Source organism: Schistocerca gregaria, chromosome 6 (genome assembly GCF_023897955.1).
Source record: "Schistocerca gregaria isolate iqSchGreg1 chromosome 6, iqSchGreg1.2, whole genome shotgun sequence".
Lineage (NCBI taxonomy): Eukaryota > Metazoa > Arthropoda > Insecta > Orthoptera > Acrididae > Schistocerca > Schistocerca gregaria.
In genome coordinates, this window is record NC_064925.1 from 360266637 (window position 1) to 360279589 (window position 12953).

At 41.1% G+C, this 12953-nt stretch overlaps 1 protein-coding gene across 1 annotated transcript in view; it reads right to left on the reverse strand.

The window, feature by feature from the left end:
- Positions 1-12953, reverse strand: part of LOC126278173 (nucleolar protein 4-like) — a 688925-nt gene that overhangs the window by 12516 nt on the left and 663456 nt on the right. The window contains exons 3-7 of the mRNA XM_049978069.1: positions 9241-9356; positions 8597-8761; positions 8270-8476; positions 7792-7935; positions 4313-4682 (exon numbers count right to left, since the gene is read on the reverse strand). Coding sequence (XP_049834026.1) covers positions 4313-4682; positions 7792-7935; positions 8270-8476; positions 8597-8761; positions 9241-9356 — 1002 coding nt within the window. The remainder of the gene's footprint in view (positions 1-4312; positions 4683-7791; positions 7936-8269; positions 8477-8596; positions 8762-9240; positions 9357-12953) is intronic.

Here is a 12953-nt window from a genome sequence, read left to right on the forward strand (position 1 = left end):
ATCATACGCAGTCTATTATTTGGTTCTTGTTGATCATTATCAAAGAAAGCAGCAGTGTAAGTAACAGCAAATAGCAGTCTCTTGCCGTTGTTTCGCTAATGAGACGATTCTTCTTTTTTTTATATTGTAAGCGGCAGTAGCGCGCACAAAAGCAAGCCATGCCGCGAGCTCACCACAGGCCGTAAACATGCACTATTAGAATCCGACGAACGATGCATGACACAGTACAGTAAAGCATTTTCAACTTAAAGTGACATAAACACCTATAACAAAGAAAACAGCACTTATTAGAACAAAGCAAAGTAAGCAATCGATTCAAACCAGACGAAGCACGTGAAAAAGGAAGGGTACCCGTATAAATACGGACGGAGCGCCTGGCGCATAGCAATGGCTACCTGGTAAAGCTTAACTGCTAAGTTTACAACTCGAACCGAACCAAACTACTGTAGCTGTATCGTCATTCATTCGACGTAAATTGTGTCTCATATTACAATGGACCAATTTTGTTTCGATTTGGAGGTGCGCCATAAAACTTTTCTCTCCCCTTGAATTTTGAGTCTCAAATTTCAGGTGCGGCTTAGATTCGGGAATTTTTTTTTTTTTTTCCTTTATTTCAAGTCTCATTTTTCAGGTGCGGCTTAGATTCAAGTGCAGCTTAGATTCGAGTAAATATGGTAATGTTCAATGGGAAAAATACAACAGAGATTAGATTGTTATTTGTAAGCCCACAGAGAAAGCATCCAAACATGGTCTAAAAGTAAATGATCAGAAAACAAAATACATGATACTTCAATGAAGCAGAGATGAATAAGTCATAAAATCACATCTAATAATTGGTATACATAAAATTGAAAGCATTAAACAGTTCAAATGTCTGGGTGCAGTCATAGACGAAGAAATTAGGAACAAGTAGTAGTGAAAATGAGTTTGGAAAATGCTAACAGCATCAACTACTCCACATGAAAACTTCTAGTGCCTAATTGCTGACAAGGAAAATTAAAATGAAGACATGAAGTTTAACTAAAATGGAAGAAAACCAGCTAAAAGGTATTTGAAAACAAAGTTCATACCAAAATCTTTGGTCCACACTATGATAATGAATCGCAAAGCTGGAAGCAAAGACAAAACACAAATCCAGATGCTATCACAAAAGGCAACAATAATCAGCACAATAAAATCTGAAGATTTCAATGGACAATCCATGTGATGAGATTGAAATAGCATGAAATGGTTTCAAGGATATTCTAGGATAAGTCATATGGTGGAAAATGAAGGGGGAGACCCACGAGTACATGCCTAAGTTAAATTAAAATAATATGCGACATGATGGCCATACAAAATTTGCAAGAAGTATGATAAGATAAAAGCATTTGGAGGCAAGATGCTAGGTCGGCATGGTATCTTCAAACCCCTTAGGAGCCAAGAAGAACTTGACTAAAAGAAGAGATCAGTTGACTGCAGAAAACTGGAAGCATCAAAGAATAGTCAGTTTGGTACTGGAGGAAATGGGGTAAAGGTTAAAAATGTAGAGGGTGATCAGGGCAAGATTACAACAACAGGTTAACATTTAGAGGGCAACCAAGGCACGACTAGAATAACAAGTTTATTGTTAGGTGCAGATCTCAGTAGCTATGCACAGATGTAAAGGCTTGTGCAGGACAGACTAGTATGGAAGGCTGCATCAAACCAGTATTCGAACTGAAAAACCCAACAACACGAATATGTAAGCACTTTTTATCACCAGCAGTGGATCAGCTGTTATTAGTGAATTGGACAATGGTAAAGGTATGGATGACATAACACTTTACTGAAGTCTTAACCTGGAGGGATATGACTGCATAAGTTCCTAGAATAGGACAACATGAAAAGAAATGTGAAGGATGCAGAGCATTGGCATGTTGTTTCAATTAACGAACTTGGCTTAAAACCTATGGACTGGAATTAACATGGCAGTAAAATGTGTGATATTACCCAATTTTATCGCACTCAAAGAAGCTGGAACATGAAAGTGGTCAAGATAGTGCAACATCACTAGCTCATCTCCTGAATCCATGAAAATTGCTATCCATTGTCATCCGCAACAACACAAAAATGCATAACTCACTGCAGTGGTGAGGTTGGGGCCACTACAACAAGTCTGTTCTTGCCTGACGTGACTCTTAGTGACTATGATTTTTTTTTTCCCCAAAATTAAATGAGTCACCAATAACGTAACAATTCCAGAACATCTCAAGCATCAGTTCTGTTACGGAGTTTTTTATTCAAACTTCAGCACAAAACCATGAAGTAGTGGCAACCACAGTTGGGCATTTTGTCACAGCAATAGTAAATTAAAATAATCAATTATAGTCATTTACAGATTGGCTCTTCTGGAGTTCAAATTATTCCATACCTTGCTCCTATTCAATAAACTGCAAACATAAACCTGCTCAAGAATTTATGATCCTCATCAGGTCGGATTAAAGGAAGATATCAAAGCAATTCAAGGGCATGTTGTTGGATTTGTTACCAGCAGGTTCATCAACTTCCAGGTATTACGAGTATGCTTCATGAACTCAAATGGGAATCCCTGAAGGGATGACAACACTCTTTATGTAAAACATTATTAACAAAGTTTAGAGAGCCAGCATTTGAAGTATACTGCAAAATGATTGTACTGTCACTAACTTATATTTCATATAATGACCAAGAAGGTAAGACAAAAGAAATTACGGCTGGCATGAAGGCATATAGGCAGTCATTTTTCCCTCGTTTTATCTTCGAGTGGAACAGAAAAGGAAATGACTGCTAGCACCATGTATAATATGGTGGGTTATGGAGTGTGACGTACATGTAGATGTGAGATGAAACATTATCTTCTACAGGATCTGTGAATTTACCACTCTCTTCTCTACAGGATTATACCACCTAACTACTCTAAGATTACTAAGTCACTGACGTTTCTAACCACAAGTAAAATAAAATTCAAATACACATAATTCTGCACATATGGCTAAGAAATACTGATTACAATGTCAGAATCATTAAATTATAAATTCACACAAATCACATTGGGCATTAACAGATATTGGCATTAAAAAAATGATAACATATGGCAATTCAAAAGAATATCGCATTAGACAATAACAGATACTGTCATTAAAAACATGATAAAATATGGCAAATCAAAAGAATAAAGAGTAAAAATAATGACAATAAGAACATGATTCCTTCTGAAATGTACACGTAATATGTTAATTCTCACTTATATGGCACAAATAATAATATTCCTTCAAGCAACTCATTACAGTGTATGACTATTTGTCTGAAAAACAAATTATATGAGAGGTGGTGATGAGTTGCAGACAGGCACAATAAAAAGATTCCGAAAATATTAAGCTTTCAGACAAAGTCCTTCTACCAAAATACAAAACACACATTCACAAAAGCACAGTGTGCTACACCGGAGATCTTTGCAAAAGTGATCAGCAACCCTTCAAGCACCTCTGGCACACATGCAGCCTACATGGTCCCTGTACACTTACCCTGTCACAATAATGGACGGACATCACATGGCAGTACCAGAGCTAGAACAGGCTGTCACTTCCAAGGGACCTATTTGCCCTTACCGCACACATGACCAGAAAATAGTGCACCTGTTGCTACAAAGGTTGCACCAGAGCTGCACATGTCAGTTCTTCTGGCTTTGAGAGCCACTCCTAGCTCCAGGCGCATGCTACGCACCCTGTCATCTTAGGACACAATCAAGCTCCATTGTGGGGACTGATGGTGCTGTATTCAGCATTCATCACTGTTTTACCTGGTGCACTCAGACTGCATCTAGGAGAGACAAGCTTGTTCCTATGCTGGCGTTATTCAGGACAGCTTCACTGGACCTTGAACACTTTCCACACAAATTTATTTGTCTATGAAGATCCTAATTGTGTTACTTTGTCAGACTCCAGAATTGTCATACTGTCAAGTCTTCATACCTGTGAAACACTGTAATTGTGATTTTGTTACTATTGTTGAAGCAGGTGTTTATTTTTCTCTGGTCAATAAACTTTTGTTAACTGTTGCCACTGTTTCACCTCTGTCCATGTGAGCACCACATCACAATGTGAGTGTGTGTGTTTTATTTTCAGCAGGAGGCCTATCTCCAAAAAGCTTAATATTTTAGCAGTCATTTTCATTCTGCTTGTCTGTGACTCAACACCCCCTTTATGTGGCGAGTAGAAACCTACTGTTGTTACTGCAGCCTGGACTTTTCACTGTTTAATTATAAGAATTTGGAATTTATTTGAAAAAGATGTTGGCTACAAACTGTACTTACCATTGCTAATCATGCCAGCAGCTCCAAATGGTGGTGCTGGAAACAGCGGTGCTGAATAGGGGCCAGATGTAGCAACACGTTGGAAAGCCTGTCCAAAGTTAGGGCGGTAGGCAGTGGCAGGTGTCGTCGTTGGCGTGATAGGGGTTGCACCATTCACAACTCCAACAGTACTTGCTACCTTTGCAGTGGAGTCTGTTACTGGGGACGGAACTGAGCTCTTCAGGCCAGAACTTACAGTAACTGGGCCAAATGTCGGGGGCATGTTGGGGCTTCCATCTGGCATGTCACTTGAACCTCGAGTATGGGCGGGACGAACATCACTGCCTGATGTGGTGGCTGGGAAGTCCAATGCAAGTGGCCTGCCCTCTGCCTGCAACAATATCTAAGATCATAATGGTCTGTCAATAATAGTGTAACTTTAGCTACCTCCTTAAAAATGACTGAGACTCTCCTCTTAACAGAAGTCAGAGATATATTTATATATGAGTGAATTTTCAAAGAAAAAATCATTACTGCTAACTTCCTTAGTGTTAGGCAATAAACATAAAATATTTATTAAATCACTAAAGCATTAGTATTGGTGTATTACCCTATTTACACAGTGGTCTGACCACAAGTTTATCTAAAGTATAACCTACTACCAGTTTAAAAAATTAGTGCAATATGATAAAGCACTCATTAATCTGAAAGTCAGTCTGAATGCCACAACGGTCAGTAAAGAATGATTCTGCTCATGGTGATTTATTATTGCCTTGTCCTACCCAGTGTTTCAGTTCACCTGGCCATTTAAATTGAAAAATATTTCATGTGGTACTGAATCACAATGACATTTGCCACTTTCAGATTTGTTGACTATCAAACAATGATTGCACCTCAAACCATTAGATTCACAGTCTGAATTTCACACAGAGTGTCACTTAACTATTCTATTTTCATGCCAGAGAACTTTCAAGCATAGGAATTACAAGTTCAGAAGGCCTCAGGTTTTTAAGGAGGGGGGGAGGGGGAGTGGGAAAAAGAGACAAATAAATGTTTTCACTTACACTAAAGTGTCTGCATCAAACAATATGCAAAATATAGTGCACAACTTTGGAAATGCTGGTGGTTCTTCATCTTTACTCACAACGGAAACTCCCCATTGCACCCCCCTCAGATTCAGTGGTAAAACAGGAAGAAGGTGCACTGAACTGTGAAAAAAGAAGCAAAATAGAAACAGTGAACAGTTCAGACTTAATATGTGCAGTACTGAGCAGTGGTAACGACTGTCATGTCGTGGTTGTGTGTTCGACTCTGGAAAAGAAGATCTGGGTTCAAATCTCCCTCTGTCTCATTCCCCCCCCCCCCCCCCCCCCCCTTCACACACACACACACACACACAACGAACTTTCCATCCTGTAATTTATATGTCTGTTCGCTGTATTCAAATTTGTGTATGTGTTGTGCCATAATGTCAGTTTGAAATAGCAACATGTAATGAAAAGACCTCTAGATGTACCTGCCTCCTATTTGTTCTACACAGATATCACATGTGTGTTCCATTTTGGAAGTTTTGACTCTTAGATTCCTTCACTGGAACATAGTTCACACTCATTTATTTGTTGTTTTCATTTCTGTGATAAGTCTATGTGGCACCTTGCCTGCTCTCACTATTCATCGCATTTACTTGCAACTGTAATATAGTCTTACCATATGACTTGTATTCTGTGTTGAATAGTGACAGCAGGCGAGATGCTGCATAGACTTCTCACAGAAATTAAAACAACAAATAAACAGGTGTTACTATGTTCCAACAAAGAAATTTAAGTGTCAAAACTTCCAAAACGAAATGCAAGAGGCATAACATGTGGTACCTGTGTAGAACAAATATGAGGTACACATGTCTGGAGGTCCCTTCATTACATTTTGCTGTTGCAAACTGACATTACAACACGAGGCATACATCAATTTGAATACAGGAAACAGACACGTCAATGACAAAACTGAAAGTTCATAATTTTATGGGGAAAAAAATGCAGGACCAAGGGAGAGTTGAACCCAGATCACCTCCTTTACAGTCTAACACCATAACCACACAACCATAACATGATGGTTGTTAAAACTGCTCGATAATGTACATATTAAGTTTGGACTGTTCACTGTTTCTACTTTGCCTCTGTTTTTCCACAGTTCAGTCACCTTCTTCCTGTCTTCAATGCTTGATCTTTATTCAGTTTTTGACAGGATATCCAAGGGACCAACTTACCACTATATCTGAGAGAGGCATGATGGGGAGTTTCCCTTGTCAATAGCAGATAAATGGTATTTATTAGTTGTTAACTCTTATCAATGCATTTGTACACTAGCGTACAAAAACATGACAGTAACATCAATCATCTGTTGATGATGGATTATAGGCAAACTTCAAAATCAGACTATCCCTCAAACGGATATGAAGATAAGCATATTTGTGTGTGTGTGTGTGTGTGTGTGTGTGTGTGTGTGTGTGTGTGTGTGTGTGTGTGTGTGTGTGTGTGTGTGCACGCACATACACATGTGTGTATTGTTGGTGTTTTTGGAGGGAAGATGAGTGCTTTTGTTCCAGAACTGGAAGTAGACTGTATGGTCAAAATACATTACCATTATCTTATCTTTAAATGAATTATGTGCCACCCACTACTCATATGAAAGTGACTGGTTGCTCATTCTCATGTTTTTTTCCATGCCACAGTTTCCATTGCTGTGTTGTTTCTGATCATTTTCTCATTATAGGGCTCAGTCATTACCAACTGAGAAGTACATAAAGTCTGATATGAATTAATGACATAATTAAATATGATCATGTATGTAACACTTTGCTTTATCAGAGAAACCATGTTGAAATATAAGGCAAATGCACAGACAAACTAGTATATTGCCACGCATTAAAACATATGTATTATTTCAGTGCCAACACCACACCATGAGCTAATCTTGCAAAACCAGACAGTCTGATGGACTCTCATACAACACCATTATCTCTGTAGCAGTTACATCTGTTAAGCAACTTGGTGATCTTTTAGAGTTTTGCATTTCTGAGAATAGTAGAGAAGATTCCAGAAAATTCTTTGTAAGCCTCCAAATAAGCTCTGAGAGGTAAATGCTTATTTATATTTATAACAGACACTGCCTTAATATACAGTTAACATCAGCTCTAGACCACAAACTTAAGTAGAACACAAAAACGTACATTAAGTTTACAAAAAAAAATTTTAGAAGCAAAAGAAACATTATGAATCCTCAATTTAGAAGGCTACAAAGGCAGTAAAAACAAAACCCAAAATTCAAATAGAACACAAACAGAAGACAAAGGCAACTTGGGGAAAAGATGGAAGATTAATGGAAAAAAAACAAGAAAAGTACGGGAACTAGAGTTGCTGTGCTATTCCAGTTGGTCAGTACTAAGGTAAAAAATACATGAATAAATAAACAAACAAATAAAATCTCAGGCCTGAAGCACTTACAGGTTGTGGTGTAAGAGGCAATGGCTGACTGACAGGGTCCAGACCAAGTCGCATTCGTTTTGCATTGTGGCTCTCATTCTCGCAGGCCTGTGCCAGAATTTGCTCAGCTTGAACTGAAGTCAGATGTGCAGGGGTGGGTCGTGTCTGTAAGAAACATTAAATCTAAGTCACATGTACACTACATTAGTATTCTTAAGCAATTTTAGATACACATACCACACATATTTCAGGAATTACATTTTAATGACTAGTTTTTAATCTCAATCACATTAACTGTACGTACAATATGAAATAGAGTTCCAAACAGTCTTATAGAAAATTAATTTCATAAGCTTTATAAATGATCCAGAGGTTATTAAACATGCAAAGAGACTGAGTCCCCTTGTGAAATATATTATTTTATAAGAATGTATAACCGTTAACAATTAATTTTATCAGATAATGGGGACTCATGGAAAGTGATCCTCACAGTCCTTACAGCTTCCCATGCTCCATTTCCATCCCGAGAGCGCTTATTGCGGCGGCACGACTTAAGGTAAGTCCTGATCCTCTTGCGTGCTCTCTCAGCAAATTCGGGAAATTGCCGTGTGCAGGAGTCAATTATCGCCTGTATCTTCTCCTTGGGCTGCTTCGAAATTGGTACAATACGATCCAGGTTCTCATCCACAAAGAGGCGTACAAACATCTGAAATGTAAATTAATATTTTTTCTTCTTATTTATATCTGAATATGTCATCACTGTCTCAAAACTGCAATGAAAATCTTGTTCTATTTAATAGAATTTGTAATGAAGGGGAATAATTACATTAAAAGCTTTGAGCCTCTCAGGGTCGTATTGCTGGGGATCAATCTTGTCCTCGGTGTCATCATCATCATCATCTTCGTCTTCCTTGTTGCCACTTGATGATGTCTCATCATGCACAGAACCTGTTTCCTGAGTAAGGCTGCGATCACTTAACAGCAGAGGGCTCTACAAAGAAGAAGAATATTTTGTTTTGTGAGTTCCCACAATATGGTACTAAAATAATCATAATATTGTTATCAGAATAGTAAAGCTGCCTGCTCTCCAAATCAGAAGACAACCAACACACATGAAAGTAAAGTCATTATTTTATTCATTTAAGTGAAGTAGACCATATTTGAAAAAGATTTTTAAAGGATGATAGTAGAAGTATGAGAAGTAGAATGCCAGCTCATTTCAACAGTTCCAGGTAAAAGAACTGGTCCTTATTCTTGTCTTAATCAGTATTGAATTTAATTCCTTCAAAACAAGGCTCAGTAATCGAATAAACTTGCAAATGAACCAAATTTTTTCCAAAAGCAAAGCACGTAAAAAATTGGCAATAAAAGCTCGTTTTGAATGGAAGAGAAATGAATATAACAATAAATACAAAAAGTACTTTGAGGAAAAGTTAAATACATTAAGAATTATATTTAAAATGTGCTTACAGACTGTTCACGCTGGGCAGACTTCTTAAGACCGAGGGCATTGTGGTATCCGCTCCACAAGACCTCATCAGCAACTCCATCTCTCTCCTCATGTAGACGTAGGTCACCATTACGACCTGCAAGATGATGTTGTCAGTTACTATGTATATACATACACATGAGAAAATGGTGGAATCATAAAATTTATTTCCCCCATTTTTAGTATACATACATATGAATCAAACTGCCATCATCCTCTTATATCATCATAGGAACCGTTTGCATAACACGGAGGGACAGGCACTTTCTTGATAGTTGTGTGTATTCTCCACCTGCCCTTCATACAAGAAATGTCTTCCACAAATAAATAATATAACCGTTCGTGTGATGAAAACACTAAAACCAGTATCACTGCAGTAACCAGTACATTGCACACATAATGGAGAGGTAGCCATGAAATAGTAACTATATTCAGCTTCATTTCAAGAAAGGATTTATTTACATTTGTGACTATGTTATTATTACACAAATATTTTATGGCCATTCACTTGCTTTCACCACCAACATCACTACAATTACATCACCTTTATCACCAACGAACATACAAAATGTTTACAGTCAGAAAGTAAAACACGGTTAACTCAGTGACCAGTATTTGAAGGACACCGGGAGTATCTCCTACTGAAGCCAAGAAGGCTTCTCTTTGGATCTGGCACAAACTGAATATGTCTGCCTGCAACTGGTTGTTTCTCCATTCTCTCAACGGAGGCTTCCACAAAACTATTCTCTTGGGTCCAGTTTGTTACACTGCTTGATGTATTTTGAAGGAACTTGTCAGAGTGTGAAGCCTCAGTCACTGTAAAATCGCCACAGCTTCCGGAGGCTGTCACTTCATGTGAGGCTCCCTGCCCACAAACTTTTGGGTTGTTAGCTATCAGAATGTTGTTGTTCAGATCCTGCTCCTTAGTACTACAACCTGTCTGAGGTGGGAAGGAGATTGTGACAGCAACACTATTGGTACCATTTGCACATCGATGCGTCACACTGACACTTCCTGTGCCGAGAGCATGTTCGTCCATTTTCTGAGCACCGGCATTCTCCCTGTTCGTGTTGGATGGATAATTAACCTGAGATTGGGGATGATTTAGCACGGTTTGGCCATTAAGCCACTCTCTGCCAGAATTATTATCGCCTACGTCAGTAGTTGACGATATGTCAGCATCGCTGCATACTGTTTGCCACTTGCAGCCAGTGCTAGAGTTTACACATTGTTCACTGCACTGGTGATTTTGCTCACGAGTATGCTGGGCTTCGCTGTTTCCCGTATCCAAAAAGGATGGTAGCTGATTTGTGACACGAGGAAGACTAAAGTCGAGAGGCTGTGAACCATCACCAGGATTATTTGTCTGCTGTTGGGGAGATTTGGAGGTCACTTCAGAAGAAACAGGTGTCACTGTAACTCCACCTGCTGCCAAACGCCTTGCCCATTCTGGGGTGGTGTCAACAAGGGTGCCATTCGATTCAGTGTCTGGGACTGGACCTCGACGACCTCCTTGATCACTTTCAGTGTGGGAATATGGAGTGCCAAAGTTGTTCATCCTGGAGTTGGTGAATTGTTCATTCCAGGACGAAATGTAAGTGAACGGCTTGACGTCAACTTGTGAATGGCTACTCGAGCCATTCAATAAGCTGTATGACCTTTCATCACTTGCCAAAGGTGTGTCGTATGGAGTGTAGCAGTTGGTGGAGGCGTACTGCATCCAGCTCAATGGAGACATGAGGTATGATGGCAGGTACGGATAACCCTCTGCCAATGCATACGGCTGGATCATTCCCGTCTGTTTTCTATATGGTGCAGCAACAGTTTCCACACTGCTCTGATTTCCATTGGAGGCATTAGTGTTAGTCACGGAATGCTGTGAAAGTGTTGTTCTGCCGCCAGTGTCCATCCAGTCACGGAGATGATCCTTGTTGTCGAGTGGAGGCCTCGCAATAGATCTAGCAGCTGCAGCAGTCATCTGAATAGCGGGCCCTAGACTATTTGCAAGTCCCGCCAAGAATTCGGCATTTCTGGCGTCTACATACGCACTGCTACTCGCTCTACTCGCCGGTCTGTAGCCACGAACAGCTTCCGATGGAGTCGTATGGTACGAAACACCATTGCTAGAAGATGCGTGTGGATTTCTAGAAGCATACAAATGACTCTGTTCTTGTTTGACAGCTACTGGCTGCTGGAAAACATCACCAAACAGATGTGTTTTTTGCTGTTTCGCCTCATGTCTGTTACAAATGTCAACATTTGAGTTGCTGGTTATTTTGGAGTGGTGCGTCAATGGAAGATGTCCCTGGTAGTTCCCGTCTTGTGCAAATTGCCAGGTCGGTACAGAATAGCTGATCGGCGCTGCTGTGGCCGCGTTTGTCGCCTGAGTCTGTGCTCCGACAGTACTACCAAACGCTGTTTGTTGAATTGCCGGGTAGTGCCCAGCACTATGAGAGGTTCCTGAACCATCTGAGTGTTGTCCATTACCCCAATCAAAGTACGAAAAATTTGCAGATGTTAATGCCTTTGCTTGCTGCTGTTGTAATTGTTGTTGTTGTTGTTGCTGCTGTTGTTGTTGTTGTTGTTGTTGTTGTTGTTGTAGAAGCTGCTGCTGCTGTTGATGATAATGAAGATGTTGTTGCTGCTGCTGTTGTAGTTGTTGTAGATATTGCTGCTGCTGCTGTTGTTGTTGCTGTTGTTGTAGATATTGTTGCTGCTGCTGCTGCTGCTGCTGCTGCTGCTGTAGTTGTTGTAGATGTTGTTGTTGTTGTTGTTGTTGTTGTTGCTGCTGCTGCTGCTGCTGTATCTGCTGTTGCTGCTGCTCCAGTAGCTGCTGCTGCTGGATAGCCACGAGAGATGGCCCTGTCGAGATACGCGTCGCCCGGCCCCGGCGACGGATAACCGGAGGTTCTGGTACAGCTGAGTCCGGTGCGGAAGGATTCTCAGCGGCCGGGCGGCTATCGTTGGTTTCGTCGCTTTGATTCTGAACGATCGGTGCCTCCGTGTCACAGCCGTTCTGTGTCGCGTCGGTATTGGCGTATCCCTCGAAAACTATGCGGCACTCGTCGTCGCCTTCCGGAAGCGGCCCTCTGCGGCGTCTGCAGGGCAGCCGCTGTGTTTCCTCTACAGTCACCGTGGCGTCGTCATTTTGCGGCGGATCCGGCACCTTCTCATCGAAGAGCTCTATCTTGCAGTAATCGACGCGTATATTCTTCCACTGCTCCGTATCGAACGCACTGAGAGTATCAATGTGGCGCTTCGCGGTGTTCACGTGCACATTGTACTTGGCCGCGACCTGCTTGTACGAGAGGCCGTGGTTAACGAAATCGGCGCACATGCGCCATCGGGTGAGGAACGGTATCCTCCTCGGACGGCGTCTCCCGTCCGGAGGTCTCTGCGTCGTCATCGCAACGGCGCCTGCGGCGGCTACACGCGGCACTTGTTCGCCCATCCAGAGCGCGCAGTAGACTGAGCGCGCAGCTTCTGCTATCCTCCTACAACCCAGCGGTCTCCCCGCTAGGGCTGCCAACCGACGCCGCCGGAATGTCCCCAGAGGGACGCGCCCGCCGCGGAGCTGCGGCGTCGCCGGCCGACCTGTTGCTCTCCCCGTTCATTCGAGGCAGCACGCTTGTGTTGGTATCTTCGGGATGCCTGTCCACCGCACTAAAACTGTGTTTTGCTTCCAATACAATAA